Source organism: Uloborus diversus, unplaced genomic scaffold, assembly GCF_026930045.1.
Source record: "Uloborus diversus isolate 005 unplaced genomic scaffold, Udiv.v.3.1 scaffold_14, whole genome shotgun sequence".
NCBI lineage: Eukaryota > Metazoa > Arthropoda > Arachnida > Araneae > Uloboridae > Uloborus > Uloborus diversus.
The window spans coordinates 2,566,423-2,585,060 of NW_026558098.1; the positions used below are offsets into that span (position 1 = coordinate 2,566,423).

Below are 18,638 nucleotides of genomic sequence, written 5' to 3' on the forward strand. Positions count from 1 at the left end.
TTTTAATTTGGTTTCAGTTTGCCCACTGTTGGTGATATTTAGAGAGTAAGCAATTGAATCGCATTAAAATTGCCAATAATGGGGAAATGACATTAAATTGGAAGTAAAAGGAAGTCATGTGATCCACACATCAGCTCGTTTACTCCTGAATGTACGGCCCCTTAAGGTTTAGATTTAGAGGGGTCAAAGAGAGTGGAATGGCTTCCCCTGGATGTCCCGCCTCCTACGGTACCGAGTATTGACCTGGTAGACATCACCAGTCCGCAGGTGATATGGAAACAAATACACAGACAGTCGTGCACAGAAATTTTTAGCTCAGACTAGAGAGGACTCCTTCCCCTGCTCGCTTCGCTCGTCAAGCCGCGGTGGCTCAATGCCGCCTGCTATTTATTTTGATAAACGGCCTGTCACTTTGTTATAAGTTATCGCTCGTTCATGTATTTCGAAGCTGTTTTGTTTATGACGCCGCTCCGCTTATGGCGACAGTTTGTTGACAGCTCGAAGGGTGACGCGATAACGAGGTTCGATTGTATATGCATTTTATGTTATGGTTGAGGATATGACGAAATTCACAGCTCTGATAGAAAAACGTCATCAAAATGTTTCTACAATGCCAGGGGCAAGAGCAAGTCATTTTTTTCGAAACTTTAAATGAAGAGACACCCCCTCTAGAGGTGGACTGACACCTTCCGGGTCCCCTCTTTTCTTCAAAAACGTAAGCTTGCGCTAGTGAGCATCATCATTATCTTCTTTACTAATAATAAAGCTGAAAGACTCTCTGTCCGGAGGATGTCTGGATGTCTGTGACGCGCATAGCGCCTAGACCGTCCGGCCGATTTTCATGAAGTTTGGCACAAAGTTAGTTTGTAGCATGGGGATGTGCACCTCGAAGCGATTTTTCGAAAATTCGATGTGGTTCTTTTTCCATTCCAATTTTAAGAACAAAACTATCATAAGATGGACGAGTAAATTACGAAAGTATCATAACGTGGAACCGTAACATGGGCCCAAGCCAATGGGCGAGATACGAAATGATCATAACGTGGAACCGTAACATTAGTACAAGCCAATTGGAGAGAAAATTCGCCACACAGGCGAACCAAAAGCACTTTTAATTTTTCTATTACGGGCAAAGCCGTGCAGGTAAAAGAAATAAACTACACACACGCAGTACTTACACTACTGCTAGTTACTAATAATAAAGCTGAAAGTCTCTCTGTCCGGAGGATGTCTGGATGTCTGTGATGCGCATAGCGCCTAGACCGTTCGGCCGATTTTCATGAAGTTTGGCACAAAGTTAGTTTGTAGCATGGGGGTGTGCACCTCGAAGCGATTCTTCGAAAATTCAACGTGGTTCTTTTTCTATTCCAGTTTTAAGAAAAAAAATCATAAGATGGACGAGTAAATTACGAAATTATTATAACGTGGAACCGTAAGATGGGTACAAGCCAACTGGCGAGAAAATTCACCACACATTATTTGTAAATATACGGGCGAACCAAAAGACCTTTTGATTTTTCTATTACGGGCAAAGCCGTGCGGGTATCACGAGTTAAAAATATACAAGGTGTTCCGCTTTAACCTGCAAAACCTCTCTTTTCCAACCAACCGTTAGTCCTCGATGCATACTCCCAAATGAAAAGTGTTCAAAATCAGATGCAAAGATTAGGTATTGAAAGATGGAAGCGAAAATGAAAATGAGTCAAAAAATACAAAAATTAACTTTTTATACGGGTCCCAGGTACCCTAACTTATGTTTGGGGAAATAAATGCCATTGAAAAATGTTACTAACACAAAAAAAAAAAAAAAAAATCGACATTTGTGCCCGATCAAAACTCAAGGAAATATTTGACGGCGATTGTAAAATGGTGTAAATCACAAAATGCTGCGTTTTTTACTTCGGTGAATATTGGTTGTACTAATTTCAAACATTTTTTTGTTTGAATCCTTTTTCAACGGATATTAATTCCCTAAATGTAAGTAAGATTTACCTAAGGTCAGTATAAAAAGTTAAATTTCGTATTTTTTGACTCAATTTTACTTCCTTTTACAAAAAAGGAAGTAATTGTATTCGCGAAAAAAATTTGACTCAAAATTCGACCTTAATTTCCATTTTGCTCACCCCCGAATGAATGTTGAGTTTTTTTTTCAACCCGACCATACGCGGATAAGCGCCTAAGAACGTATAAACACCCGAAATATCCATTTTGACATTCCTAGAGTTAATTACAACGACTTTTCTCGCGACGTCCGTATGTACATATGTATGTATGTATGTGCGTATGTATGTCGCATAACTCAAGAACGGTATGTCCTAGAAAGTTGAAATATGGTACTTAGACTCCTAGTGAGGTCTAGTTGTGCACCTCCCCTTTTGGTTGCATTCGGGTGTTTCTAAAGGGGAATTTTGCCCCTTTTTGAGGGGAAATCATTGTTGATTTCGATGTATACTCAAATCGTGTTGTAATTTGGTGGACAATTGGCGAAATATCGCCAGTCTTTTGGTCGCTAAGTTTTGTCGCCAACTTGGCGACAAATTAGGCGATTTTTTTGAGCAATCACGATTGCTTATTGCTCTCACTTGACTGTTTTGATGTCCTTTGATTTTATTTTCCCATCGCCACCTCTGCAGCATCACGTCACGATGCTGCTCCTCTAGCGAAAGCCGTCTCCAGGTTGCATCCATGTCCTACACACGCGCTCATACATACACAACTACACACACACACATACACAAACACATACACACACATACACAAACACACATACACACACATACACAAACACATACACACACGTACACAAACACATACACACACACATACACAAACACATACACACACATACACATACACACACATACACAAACACATACACACACATACACACACATACACAAACACATACACACACGTACACAAACACATACACACACATACACAAACACACATACACAAACACATACATACACATACACACACATACACAAACACATACACACATACACACACATACACACACATACACAAACACATACACACATACACAAACACATACACACATACACAAACACACATACACACACATACACAAACACATACACAGAACTACCCACACATTCATGCCTGCACACAGACACAAACACACATGCCTGCACACGCACACTCGTGATTGCGAAAAACATAATTTGAATTCAAGATGTCAAAATTCAAATTAATTTTTCTTTTCTTTTTTTAAATTTGGTTTAAATTTGGCCACTGTTGGTGATATTTAGAGAGTAAGCTTTTGAATCACGTTAAAATTGCCAATAATGGGAAAGTGACATTAAATTTGAAGTAAAATGAAATCATGTGATGCACAATCAGCTCATTATTTTTGCTTCAATCTTTCAACATCCTAACTCAGCATCGGATTTTGAACTTTTTTGCTACTGGAAGTATGCATCCAGGACGAACGGTAGCGAAAATAGAGGTCTTGCAGGTTAATCCGGAACACCCTGTATATGTCTCATTTTAATTTGAAGTTGAAATGTATAATCAAGCAATTTTATCCAATCTCTCTTAAATTAAACGATTTGATGTGTGCATCACATGACTTCCTTTAACTCCAATTTAAAGCCTCGGAGTGAACAAAGAAACCTTTAAATATTTTCACCCCAAGTTTGTTGCGAACCGAAGCAAAGAAAACGTTCGAGAAAAACGCGTTTCAAAGTTTGCAAAAGAGTTCATTTTAACAAAATTAACTGTAACTCCAAAAATAATTTGAATTACCATAAACCTTCTTAGAAACTTATTCTTAACTAGTGGTACCCGCACGGCTTCGCCCGTAATAGCAAATTAAAAGGTCTTTTGGTTCGCCTGTATATTTACAAATGATGTGCAGTGAATTTTCTCGCCAATTGGCTTGTGCCCACGTTAAGGTTCCACGTTATGATCATTTCGTATCTCGCCAATTGGCTTGTGCCCATGTTACGGTTCCACGTTATGATAATTTCGTCATTTATTCGTCCATCTTATGATATTTTTTTCTTAAAATTGGAATAGAAAAAGAACAAAATCGAATTTTTGAAAAATCGCTTCGAGGTGCACACCCCCATGCTACATACTAACTTTGTGCCAAATTTCATGAAAATCGGCCGAATGGTCTAGGCGATATGCGCGTCACAGTCATCCTACAGACATCCTACAAACATCCTCCAGACATCCAGACATCCTCCGGACAGAGAGACTTTCAGCTTTATTATTAGTAAAGAAGGTCTAAACTTTGAGAACATGAAGGGAAAAAAATCAATTTTTTTGAATTTCTAGACTAGAATACCCTTTTAAGATTCGTCAATTTTCCTAAATAAAATATAGTGTTTCTATTCTTGTTTAAAAACTTTTACTAAAATGTTTTCAAGTTTTTAAAATTCGTGATTAATTTTCCTAAACGCAATTTTATTTCTTCCTTTCTTGGGTCACAAGTATCCTAAATAATGGCGCGAGGAAAAAATTTCAAAAAAAAAAAAAAGTTTCGCTGCAGTCGTGGAAGCACTGTTGGAGATGTTGGGACATCTCCATACTCACCTGACATGAGTCCTTGTGACTATAACTTCCTTCTTCCTAAATTCCAAAAACCACTCCAAGGCAGCCGAAGCAAATAAACAAAATAAATGTAGTTTTATATAGTGATGTTCTGGATATCCGTATCCGCGGATATCCGATGAAAAATAAAGATCTGTATCCGTTACTTTTTTGACGGATCTTAAACAGATCTTTTCTATTCTAAAAATGTTTAAATATTTGAATAAAAGACTCTTAAATTCAGTTTAAATTCGGTTTTATTACCTATTTAAATTATAAGATATCATTTCAGAAGCCAACGGCCCTCTGTGAGATTTTTTTTTTTTTTTAAATTTTTAGTTTAATATTAGTTTTGTTATTGATATGGGGTTTCTTTTTCTTCATTCTGGTTTGTCCCGGCATCCTTCAAAAAAAAGTGAGACAAAAGGCTCTATTTACTCTTTGTAAAGGTGTTCCCGGCTCTGTTATTTCGGCGATCGGAGTCATTTGGGTGGAATGGGTCAGCGCTACATTTATGCTGAAATAAAATGCGAAAAATTATTTCTAGCTTATCCAGTAGCAGCTTTAAATTCTTGCTCCTGTATCCTACATCTACCGAGCAAGATAGAAATATTTTTTCACATTATATTTAAGCATTAATGCTGCGCTGACCCGTTCCTTCCAACTCTCCATCAATTTTAATGGAGATTTCTTCAAAGAGTAAATCATAGTCTTGATTATATTTTCGCAGTAGATGACATTTTTTGAAGAAACAGTGTTATTATTCTAACGGGAATACCTTCCGTAATAAATTTTACCCTTGGATAGTTGAATTGGGCAAAAAACATTTTGAGATCCGTATCCGTATCCGCGGATCTTGACACTAATGATCTGGATCCGTATCCGTATCCGCGGATCTTGATACTAATGATCTGGATCCATATCCGTATCCGCGGATCTACTTTTTTAACGATCCGGCACATCACTAGCTTTATATCAACACATTTGATACAAAAAAAATCCCAAGGCATGTTTTTAAAAATGATACTTTATTGCAATAAACAATACTCTATTCAGTAATCAACAGCCTTCATTACAATCTCTTTTTCACGAAATTGTTTTTCAAATTTAACTTCAAGGTGCCACATGTGAGCCATGTCCCTCAGAATATGAAGGATGGATCTCCAGCAGAGGCAGAAGTTCACTCGACGTTAAATCCCGGTTATCACAAATTTGCCATTTCAACTGCGCTTGCGCGCGGACTTAGCCGATTTCAAAAATCCTGCTAAAATTAATTACAAACATTTTAAATTTGGTAATAAATATGAGATAGCAACAGATAAAAATTAGAAATCACAAAGCTTTCTCTGATTTAGTTTTTAGGCCTCGGTAAAGATTGAATTTTGCGTCTTAATTATTAATGGATTCGGTGTTGGATTTTTCTGTCCCTTTTCAGGACCAAATTTTTAACCTCAGAAGAGCGTACTAGAATTTCAGCATCACTTCTAATACAAAGCCAAACCCTCAACCTAAATAAAAATGTATAATACTAAGTTGTTTACGCTTAACGAAAAATATCCGCAAAAGACGGATTTCTGTTCTCATATTCCAATTATTTTTGAAGTACACAACGTATTTTACATTTATGGTAAATAAATATTTCCCAAACTGATAAATATTGAAGTGTCACTTTTCTATTAAGATTATCAGTTATTCTCATATCCGTAGTTTCATATAATATATCACGAAATCGCTGTGAAAATATTCTAACGCATTCATTAATTTGGTTGGACTCTCGCTCAGCCTAAAAATAAACAAGCAATACGAAATCTTAAAACAGAAAGCCCAAAAAGCTAAGTCCGCGCGCAAGCGCAGTTGAAATGGCAAATTTGTGATAACCGGGATTTAACGTCAAGTCAGAAGTTCCACTAAGGATGACCGTTTTTCAAATTTCAAACATGATCCGATTGAAGTGTTTCGAGCTCAGTAGTTTATGCCGCCTTGGGCAAGTAAATGGCACAAATTTTGTCATCTATCCCACTTTTTTTTTATTGTACCAACACGCTTATCTGGTTTCTGCTGAAAATACAGCATTTTTTAAAATCTTCAAATAACAATATTGTTGCAAATCCTGTAAATAGTAATTATTGTAGTAACGTAACCTGTAAATAGTTTCCCGTAATGAATATACAACCCCTTAACATATGGCTAAAGTATACAACCCCCTATTCTTTTTTTTTTCTTATTTCATTCACTGATTTTATCAATGAAAGTGTAGTTGTAGAACGTTGTAGCATTTTCTGGAATCTTTGAGATTTCTTTTCGGTGTGTATATAAGCCGTTCGCGATGGATAAAAAGTTGAGTTTCGATTGAGAATTCGTACTGAGAGTGTGTATTAGCTCTGTTTATTGCGAGGCATTTCGCTGTGTTGTTTTCGTATTTGGAAGTAAATACGTGTGTAACCGTTGAGTTTACGGTGTGGTGTGATATTTGCTTAATTGCTGATGAATAATTTAGCAGTTGTTAACGATTTCTCCTGTACATAGTGTAAATAAAGCTCCTGTGTTTTTATCAAGAACTGTGTCTTCATTTCAAGAAAGTGGAAGTCGCACCGAATCCGTTACAATATTTTATTGATGTTTGCGAGAAAACAAAAACGTGTCTCGTGGAAGCTCTATAAAACTCGCTTTCGTAGATACTGCCATTGACTTATGCAGTCAAGTGTATTTTTGACATGAGCATCCACCTCAAATGACATGGCACACAAAGAATTGACATATCTAATTCAAAAATCCTACTTTTACTACATTCAAATGCTACAAACTTTAATTTCTTCTTTTCATTTTATAGTGCACAGTTTTTCTCCGAGTCTTTCAAAAAAAAACTGAATGTTCTCCATATTTCTACACAAAAAAAAGAAAACCTATAGAAGTGGGGAAATTGTCATAACGAAAAACATGATAAATTGGCGAAAAAAATCAAAAATCGCCCGTTGCTGAAATTGGTGTTGCCATCTTTTGATCTTCATGCTTTAGATTTACATTTAAATGAAACAGGAACCTTTCTTTTCTATTACTTGATAAATTTATTTGGTGTACTATTTCGCATTTTAATCAGGGTTGGCCGAATTGGACCCAATTGGGTTGGACCCAATGGGTTTTTTTTGAAAAAAACCATTTAAAAAAACCCATTATTTAACCCACTTTTGGGTTTTTTAAAATTTTCTGAGAAGTTTTTAAAAGTTAATTAATTTAAATACTTTCACAATTAAAAACTTGTTTTTCACCACAGACAATGAACATAAAAAATGAATTTTGAACTTTAATAGTATTTCTTAACTCTTAACAGCATTAAAAAAATACTTCAAAGATTTTAAATAAATGTATTTAACTTTTTTCTTTAACTGGTCAATAAAAAAACTCAAATTATGTTGACCAAGTCCTGTCACCTTTGATTTTCTCAATATTTGTAGATTGTACGGAGGAAACTAATCTAGTTAAAAGGCTTTCAGGTGAATTATTTTCTGCTTACCAACAGGTCACAAATCTCGAATAAACACAAGTTATATTTTTTAGAAATAAACAGATTTTTCAAACGGTCGACAGAAAACAGAACAGGTACAGTATTTTCATTATCTTACGAAAAAGTTTAATATTTCTTACTCTGTACACAGAAATAGAAAAAGAGGCAACATAAAATTCAAAGAAATGTCTTGATTAAGCTGGAATTCAGTAAAAAGGGAGTTAAACTACTAGAGGTTCTACAGTAGTTTTGCATAACAAAATGAAATACAATAAAGTAAAATGCAAAACAAAAAAAATTGTATTAATTAAAAACGAACAATAGATTTTATCACTCGAGAAGTAACTCTGCCTTAACTGTTGGTAATAATGAAAATTAAAAAATCTGAAACTTCACCATTCTTGGGGTTTTTTGGGTCTTTTATACTTTTCTTCAGAAAACGCTGAATTTAAACTAGTTTTCCAGCTTTTTTTACCCAAAGACAACTTTTACACTTTGTCCATATACTTACGCTACAATATGCTACAAGTATCCCACATTTTCCATAAAAAAGACAAAAAAAAACACATTTCTTTTAAAAAAACCCAACTTTAGTTGGGTTTTTTTGGGTTTTATTCAAAAAAACCCAAAAAAACCCTGGGTCCATGGGCTCTTTAAAAAAAACCCGGGTTTTTGCCAACCCTGATTTTAATGGAACATTTTATCTTCATTTAAATGGATTGCTTTGTTGAAAAATTAACAATTAAATTTATTAATTGAACCACATTGTTTTTGGCAACATTTGACAAGCAAAAGATTTGTTTTGACCATAGAGAAAGAGGGGACATGCCATACTAAGAAATTGAAGCCAAAAGTTGCGCTGATGTATCCCAAGATCCTTAGCTACTCGCTAACGATCTTGGGATACATTTTGATTCAAAATATTGCGTTCTTGAACCCCAATGGGTAGTTAATTTAAACTGAGCTATTGCTGCAAGTTTATGAAGCACATTTTTGAAATTGCATTACAACTTGATTAAGAACTTAACTGTTTAAATTTATTAAAAAGGAAGATGTTACGGGGCTAAAGTTTAGCACTGAAAACAGGACAAGGGGTCATTGCTTCAAGCTATTTAAATCTCAGGCTAACATGGATATTAGGAAAAATTATTATTTTATCAGGGTAGTGGAACCTTGGAACAGCTTACCGGAAGAGGTGGTCATGAGCAAGGGAGTAGATAGTTTTAAGAGGGCCACTGATCTCCACTGGGGATTGTAAATGGACTAGGACCAGTCTAGCAAGGCCCAGAGCCTGTTGCTGGTCATCACTTTTGTATTTGTATTATTAGTCTATGGTTTTGACTGTTAAGTAAAAAATTAAAAGAAGTTCCAAGTGCACTATGATAATTCCCCCAAAGAAGCTTCAAAAAACCATCAAGGCACATCAGTCTTATCCTAGTATTCAAAAAAAAACCTAACTCATTATCCTAATCTGAAAAATATCAATCTTCACATCTTGTCCAAGAGTTCCGTATAGAGTCTCTGTTTCTGCAAAGAAATGGCGAAAGCTGCGACCACATTGGCCGCGGCAAACCCGAAGAAGGGCCGAGGATTCTTGGCCAGCAGCCTCCCATAGAGCTTGAGCACTTCCATCGGAGCCCTGGCCAATGGCGGGACGGGATAGGAGAGCAACCTGTCGGCCAGGTAGAAGCAGATGATCGGGGCGATGAGCAGGGGGTAGATCGTGCCACATCCTACCTGTAGGAGTAGAGAATTTTTTTCATCAAAAGTTTAAATAACGAAAATGAAATCTGTTCTTTTTCAACTTCAGAAAATTCCTTATCAGGGTTCGAAAATATATGATACAGTCGAACCTCCATATATCGAACTTCCACATATCAAAATTTTCTATATAACGAAATCCCAACAAATTTCTATGTTCATTACATAGAAAAATTGTTTCTATATATCAAAAAAAAACTCTACACATCGAAAAATTTTTCAAAACATTCGTAGATTTTTTTTCCACTTCAGACTGTTTGTTTCATGAAATATGAAGGTTATGGGAGAAAATTATGTTCACTAAAGGTTGCTACGAAACTCAGAAGGAATCTGGGGTTGAGGGGTGTGTAGATAGGTCGTTGTTTCCTTCTGGAGTTCTTAAATTCCCTCTAGTGTATTTCAAATATCTTAGTTGTAACCACTAACATTGTAAAAACAGTCTCAAGTTATCCCTTTTGTCTGTTGATTATCATTCCTAGTCCTCTTAGCTGCAGTAAAACTCATTCAAGTTAAGCAGATTGATTTTTTACTTTTCTCACGATGACATCGTCAAAACGAAAATCCCCTATTTTTGCGGATCACGTTGAATTGCCGAAGAATGAAGATGTATGATGGCGCAAAAATGTAATTTCTGTTATTTTTTTAATTATTAACTTTCATTTACTCCAATGCTCGTATAAATTCGAAATTAGGTTTCATACACGAAAATTGTGATAGGGATGAACATGAATTTTAATGTTTAAGGAGACTTTTAGGATAAAATAAGATCGTTTCTATATATCGAAGTTTCTATGTATCGAATTTTTTTCCGGCAATATGCTACTTTGATATATGGAGGTCCGACTGTATTTTCGAAATTATCAAAAATATCAGATATTTTGATATACAGTAGTACCTCCTTTAAGGGACACCTCTATTTAAGGGACCTTTTTTCTGGTCCCAGTCCCTTTGAATTGGGACTTCTATGTATTTGCCTCTGAATAAGGGACACTCTATTTAAGGGACCTTTTTTCTGGTCCCAGTCCCTTTGAATTGGGACCTCCATGTATTTGCCTCTGAATAAGGGACACCTCTATTTAAGGGACCTTTTTTCTGGTCCCAGTCCCTTTGAATTGGGACTTCTATGTATTTGACTCTGAATAAGGGACACTCTATTTAAGGGACCTTTTTTCTGGTCCCAGTCCCTTTGAATTGGGACTTCTATGTATTTGCCTCTGAATAAGGGACACTCTATTTAAGGGACCTTTTTTCTGGTCCCAGTCCCTTTGAATTGGGACTTCCATGTATTTGCCTCTGAATAAGGGACACTCTATTTAAGGGACCTTTTTTCTGGTCCCAGTCCCTTTGAATTGGGAATTCTATGTATTTGCCTCTGAATAAGGGACTATTTAAGGGACCTTTTTTCTGGTCCCAGTCCCTTTGAATTGGGACTTCTATGTATTTGCCTCTGAATAAGGGACACTCTATTTAAGGGACCTTTTTTCTGGTCCCAGTCCCTTTGAATTGGGAATTCTATGTATTTGCCTCTGAATAAGGGACTATTTAAGGGACCTTTTTCTGGTCCCAGTCCCTTTGAATTGGGACTTCTATGTAATTGCCTCTGAATAAGGGACACTCTATTTAAGGGACCTTTTTTCTGGTCCCAGTCCCTTTGAATTGGGACTTCCATGTATTTGCCTCTGAATAAGGGACACTCTATTTAAGGGACCTTTTTTCTGGTCCCAGTCCCTTTGAATTGGGAATTCTATGTATTTGCCTCTGAATAAGGGACTATTTAAGGGACCTTTTTTCTGGTCCCAGTCCCTTTGAATTGGGACTTCTATGTATTTGCCTCTGAATAAGGGACACTCTATTTAAGGGACCTTTTTTCTGGTCCCAGTCCCTTTGAATTGGGACCTCCATGTATTTGCCTCTGAATAAGGGACACCTCTATTTAAGGGACCTTTTTTCTGGTCCCAGTCCCTTTGAATTGGGACTTCTATGTATTTGACTCTGAATAAGGGACACTCTATTTAAGGGACCTTTTTTCTGGTCCCAGTCCCTTTGAATTGGGACTTCTATGTATTTGCCTCTGAATAAGGGACACTCTATTTAAGGGACCTTTTTTCTGGTCCCAGTCCCTTTGAATTGGGACTTCCATGTATTTGCCTCTGAATAAGGGACACTCTATTTAAGAGACCTTTTTTCTGGTCCCAGTCCCTTTGAATTGGGAATTCTATGTATTTGCCTCTGAATAAGGGACTATTTAAGGGACCTTTTTTCTGGTCCCAGTCCCTTTGAATTGGGACTTCTATGTATTTGCCTCTGAATAAGGGACATCCTATTTAAGGGACCTTTTTTCTGGTCCCAGTCCCTTTGAATTGGGAATTCTATGTATTTGCCTCTGAATAAGGGACTATTTAAGGGACCTTTTTTCTGGTCCCAGTCCCTTTGAATTGGGACTTCTATGTATTTGCCTCTGAATAAGGGACACTCTATTTAAGGGACCTTTTTTCTGGTCCCAGTCCCTTTGAATTGGGACTTCCATGTATTTGCCTCTGAATAAGGGACACTCTATTTAAGGGACCTTTTTTCTGGTCCCAGTCCCTTTGAATTGGGAATTCTATGTATTTGCCTATGAATAAGGGACTATTTAAGGGACCTTTTTTCTGGTCCCAGTCCCTTTGAATTGGGACTTCTATGTATTTGCCTCTGAATAAGGGACACTCTATTTAAGGGACAGTTACAGCGAAAACTTGAAAAAATTTATGTGTGAATGCATAGAAAGTATTGAATTTACTGGAATTTAAGAATCTAAAATTCAACTGGTGAAAGTTTGACATTAACGTGTACTAATATGATGGGGTGCTGTCTATTTATATTTTTGCTTGGACAACAAATGGAAGAAATTCAAGACAACTGATAAGAAGCCCTCCCCTTTTTTTGTATTACATTAAAATTAAGTGATTGATCAACTACTATCATCCAAAGATTATTTTTCACTTTTTAGTTCATTTTGCTACGAAAGCGTGTTTCTTTAGTGTTTAAAACTAATATTTTATTTTTCTGCTTCTTAGTCTTATGTTGGAGAATTATCAGGCGACGAAATTATTTATAAAACGAGTGCGAGGTAATATCTTAATGTCAAGACAAGGGCACCCCGATGGGAAGCTACTGTGAGTCATCAATGTATGTTTGCGGAAATCATATTTATATTACTTTGAAAATTTGAGATGCATTTGAATAAAAGTTTTGTTCAACAATGGTCTGATCAGCAATGCATTTCCAATGGAAGGCTCACCTAAATTTTGGCATGGAATGAGTTAAAAACAATTATATTTCATGTTCTAATCACCTTGGAACATTGGAACAAATTTTGTCTGATGCAGAAAAATGAAAGGTTTTTGTAGATATTTTTAAATAATTTTTGCGAGCATTTTTTAATGTATTTTTTTTTTAATTTTCCTTTCTCACATTGTTGGATTTATGCCAAAATATTGATTAAAATTGGAGGAAAGTAACCATTAAAAGAGTTAATTAATAAATTTGATTATAGAATATTGCACTGTCATCGGGTCTGAGGTCGCATGCCAAATTTCAAAAGAATCGGATCGCAGGAAGTGGGTGAAATTTGAGCCGCATGATTCCGTTTACAAGATACATACATACAAATTAGGGTGTGTCTTATAATGCACTTTTTGAAAAAATTTTGAATTTTTTATAGGGCACCCCTTTAATTGTTTCCTTTTGATGAAAAAATACACACATAAAAGTTTCATAGAATTTGATCATAATTTAGGGGGTGCTACCAGTGATTAAAATTAAATTCATTGTGAACAAAATGGTGTAAAAATCATCTCCCCAATATATCTTGTTACATTTTTAATCAACATGAAATTAGGTTGGTAGGGTTTAACATAACACAAATACCTATTTCTAATATATACAAGAAAATAATAAGCATTTCATGGTTGTCATTTTATGTAATAATGTCAAAAAAACAACCGAAAGTTCGGTAACGCCATTTATATCACAGGTTTACACTTTCGGGCTTTTACATTCAGCAATGTTGTAATTTTTCTCTTTGTGACAATACAAACTTTTCACTGATTGCTACTTGTTATCCAGACTAAATAAATAAATTAAAAAAATAAATAAAAAGAGAGAGAATTGGCAAATTATGCAGCAGTGGTAGCACCTTCTAAATATTATTCAATTTTTATTTTTCAGATATGAGAATTTTTTTTTCATCCAAAGGAACAAAATGAGAGGGTGCCTCGTGAAAAAATAACACCTTTAAAAATAAGACGCACCCTAACATACATACATACAGGTGAAGCCATAGACTAATAATAAGAGTAGACCGAGCTATGGCAACCCTTTTGTTGCTCATAAACCAAACCATGTGACTGGTGGATATCCTAGCAACAGCGGGCGTTGATCGAAGCAGACGATCAACGCCAGCGCGAAATAAAATAAATAGAATTGATGAAACACGGAAGAATGGTCTTTTATAGAGTCCAATTTGTAAATTTGTTATTCTAAGTTGTAAATATTTTGTTAATATAGTGAGTTTTTCGTTTAGATAGTATTGTGCATTTTCTTTATTCAATTTTAATAACTCTCTGAGCAATTAAAGATGCAAGCGCCCAAAAAGAATGGGCAAATGGTAAGATTTTTACCTACAATTACCGATTAGTACATTTTTGCGTTAACGCAAAACGTTTACGCCATTACGTTCACGCCAACGCTGACGTAGCAGTTCCGAATGAAATAAAAGTGACTGAAAACTGTGATCAAAAACTAATTACTAATGTCAAAATAATGCATAACTAAAAGAAAAACAGTTCAATCATCTCTGCACCTGGGAAAATAATTATAATCAAAGCACATTACGTCTTAAAATACATGTCGAGTGCCAAACTAGAGATAATCCTGCCAGCTGGCAACCATGCCGCCAAAGTTTTCGCCGAGCCTTCCACCAGTCACATGATGTATCCACGAACCAATTTTTTCATCAGCAAGTCTGGGGAAGCTCGGTCTACTCTTATTATTAGTCTATGGGTGAAGCTAATAAAAGCGTGTTAAAAAAGCAACCACACCTGTCCAGCCGCTGATCGTAGCGCCACACAGAGGGAGCATTCCCCCCTCTCCAGGACCTTTGCCGTGATGTGTTCCGATTGGAAGAGGAAGCTGGCGATTCCCGCCATTCCCATGACTGGCGAATAGCAGGTGAGACGAGCGTAGGGGCGCACGTTGAGCACCTTGCGTAGGTAGTAGGTGGTGTGGTAGGCTCCCAGGCAGCTCACCAAGGAGAGGATGTTGTCGCCGAAGGAGAATGGCCACCTGGGGAATGGAAATCCATCAAATTCACTTCGCAACATTTTCAGACATTCAAATGTTAATGTCAGACTGATAAAAGGCGTTTCAAGCTCACAGTGACATGAGCATTGCCCAGGGTTCGAAAATATCAGATATTTTGATATACAGTTGAGCCTCCATATATCGAACTTCCACATATCGAAATTTTCTATATACAGTAGAAGACCGTTATAACGCACACCTTGGGACTAAAGCTTTTGCGTTATATAGATCATTTCACAAATTTTGAAACTAATATTCAGAATATATCTATATATTAGCACTTCAGAATGAGTTTTATCTGCAATGAATATTAAAGCACTAATATTACAATTAGTTATTTACAAATGTTTCACAATCAAAATCCTGCACTTCTGCTAGCTTCATGGTTTGCATAACAGCTGCATTTTCAAGAGCCATCTGGTATTTTCTGTTTACTATGAGTACTCATTTTCAATTTAAAAGCTTTGAAATAAGATGGAAAGTTGAAAAACTTTTAAAATTTAATTTGCCTATCAATTTTTATTTTTGCAAAGCAAAACGGAGGGATTTTTTAAACTTCAAAACCTTTTGTTTACTTCTGAAAAGTAGTGCGGTTTATAGAGAATTGCGTTATACAGGTCGGCGTTATAACGGTCTTCTACTGTATAGAGATTTTTTCGATATATAGAAACAATTTTTCTATATAATGAACATAGAAATGTGCTGGGATTTCAATATATAGAAAATTTTGATATGTGGAAGTTCAATATATGGAGGTTGGACTGTATTTGAAAATATATTTTTGAATCAGGGTTCGAAAATTATACTGCCCGACATGCCCGGGGCATGTAAAAATTCCAATCGGGCATAAATCTTTTACCCTTACGTGCACGGCTGGGCACGTAATTTTTTAATCGAATATTTCTTCCAAAAACATTATTATTTCGCTTCTTAATAAAATTACCGCATCCTTACCACAACTCAAAACTAGTTTCAAGCGGTACCTATAAAATCACATTTGGACATACACAAAATCATTGGGAATTGTTGGCAAAATCAAAGAGCAGTCCGCCTTCAGTCGAGTCACACTGGAATGGGGTTGTTTCCTTCAGTCAAAAGTACTACTTTTATAAATACAAATACAAAAGTGACGACCAGCAACAGGCTCTGGGCCCAGCTAGACTGGTCCTAGTCCATTTACAATCCCCAATGAAGATCAATGGCCCTCTTAAAACTATCTACTCCCTTGCTCATGACCACCTCTTCCGGTAAGCTGTTCCAAGGTTCCACTACGCTGCTAAAATAATAATTTTTCCTAATATCCATGTTAGCCTGAGATTTAAAATGCTAAACGCAATGACCCCTCGTCCTGTTTTCAGTGCTAAACTTCAGCCCCGTAACATCTTTCATTTTAATAAATTTAAACAGCTGAATCACGTCCCCTCGGTCTCTTCTTTGCTCGAGACAGTACATTTTTAGCCTTCTAAGCCTGGAATCGTAATCTAAGTGAGAAAGTCCATTAATTAGCCTTGTAGCTCGCCTTTGAACCCTTTCCAATGCATTAATGTCTTTCTTAAGATAAAGAGACCAAAACTGAACAGCATACTCCAAATGAGGTCTTACCAAACTTCTGTATAAGTATTTTAGTCACAAAAATTGATAGAATAAGCAAAAAATAACAATAATTTGGACCCAGAAAATACTTTCATTTTCCCAACAGTTATTTTTTAATTAATTTTTTTAAACTGTCCGATTTCTCAAACAAGGCGTGGTCTTTATGAGGTGACAAATGTTTTCCTTTGGGACATCTTACACCCCGTTTCCACATTATGATAATCAAGAAGCGAATTAAAAATTGCCCTCTACACTTGCTACCAACTCTATCGTTGCCAATACAGGTGAGTAAAGATGCGAATTAAATATTGTGCTCTTCTGAATGGCAACAGTGAAAGGCATTTTATCATTTGTGATGTCATCGACAGAAGCGTAAGCAATGAAAGTGCACCGGTTAAAGTAATTCTTTAAAAATATTAAAATTAGTCAAATTATTTTTTAAATGGTCAGATCCTGTTTTTAAGCATGCACTTTCAGAAAAAAATACTTTTAAAATTTTGGAAAGGATTCCATTAGAGAATTTTGAACCATCCGCGGCTATCAAACCCTATTTATTTAACACCAAAGGAACGAGACATTTTGATGGACATGCATATTACAGTAATATTGCTAATATAATTTAAATTTTGTAAATTTTAACAACGACTTATTATGCACTATTTATTTAAACTAATTTTTTTAAACTTATATATTAAAATGTATAATTCTTGATTCAGATATAAAGCTGTTAAATAATTTTTTTGTCTAATTTATATTTATGCTATACCACTAATTTACATGCTTTTATTAACATACCGTATTTTCCTGCGTACAATCCACGGATTATCTGCTAAAAAAGGCAAAAGTTATGAGGTGCGGATTATACGCAGCCACAGATTATCTGTGATTTTTTTTTTCACTTAACACCAACGCATTGAACCTCAATATTTTTACAGTAGGATTCACCGATCGAGAACACACACCGACTGAATGTTGTTTATTTTACGAAGCATGCACGTTCTTCTTGCTGCCTGTCTGTATTTTGGTTATTTTACGTTGCTTGAATGTTCCTCTTGGCAATTCAGGTCATGTAAATTAAGCAAGATTACAGTGAAATAGGTTGCCATTTGCACAAGATTAGACCGTTTGATTCCTTTGCCTTGACTCTTTGTTTTTCAAGCAATTAGCGTACTATAATCAAGAATTGAAGAAGAAATTGTATTAAAGATTATATTTCATATTAATTTTGATTATGTCTTCAAAGTAATTACTTTTTCACGTTTTTAGTTTAGTTGCTCAAATTGTATGTTAAATTCAAACTTGATCTTTTAACATCGTATTATCCGCGGATTATGCGAAACTTTTTTTTCCTCAGGCCGGTTTTAGGACCTGTGGATTATAGGCCACCCGCGGATAATACGTAGGAAAATACGGTACAATAAAAAAAACTGGGCATGTAAAAATTTTATTTGGGCATGCATTTTTTACACAAACATGCCCAGCAGGGCATGTAAAATTTTAAAGATTTTTCTAGCCCTGTTTTGAATCCTGGTTTTGAGGAAGAAAAAAAAAAAAGATGCTTACACTTCATGTTGCGGTTTCCAATTGCTGATGACGATGTGATTGAATTTCACGGCATCTAGACGAGTGATGATGGATCCCTCCACCGGCTTCAACTGCCTGCTCGCCATTGCTGTTACAACACTAGAAATAAATGATCAATATTGGTGACACACATAATCTTAAGTTGCTGGACACATTAATAAAAATTGAAAAAAAAAATAATTTCAATTTTGACATCTTGAATTCAAATTATGTTTTTCGCAGTCAGGAGTGTGTGTATGTGTGTGTGTATATGTAGGCGTGCGTGTTTGTGTGTCGGGGTGTGTATGTGTAT

General features: G+C 35.9%; 1 protein-coding gene across 1 annotated transcript; it reads right to left on the reverse strand.

Moving 5' to 3' along the window:
• Window positions 1-9,303: 9,303 nt before the first annotated feature.
• On the reverse strand, window positions 9,304-18,433 carry LOC129232798 (uncharacterized). The gene is made up of 3 exons (XM_054866899.1): window positions 18,326-18,433; window positions 14,908-15,151; window positions 9,304-9,802 (listed from the first exon to the last, which is right to left on the reverse strand). Exons 1-3 carry the CDS (start codon window positions 18,430-18,432, stop codon window positions 9,554-9,556), a joined length of 600 nt encoding a protein of 199 aa, XP_054722874.1. The 5' UTR covers window position 18,433; the 3' UTR covers window positions 9,304-9,553.
• Between the last annotated feature and the right edge of the window lie 205 nt (window positions 18,434-18,638).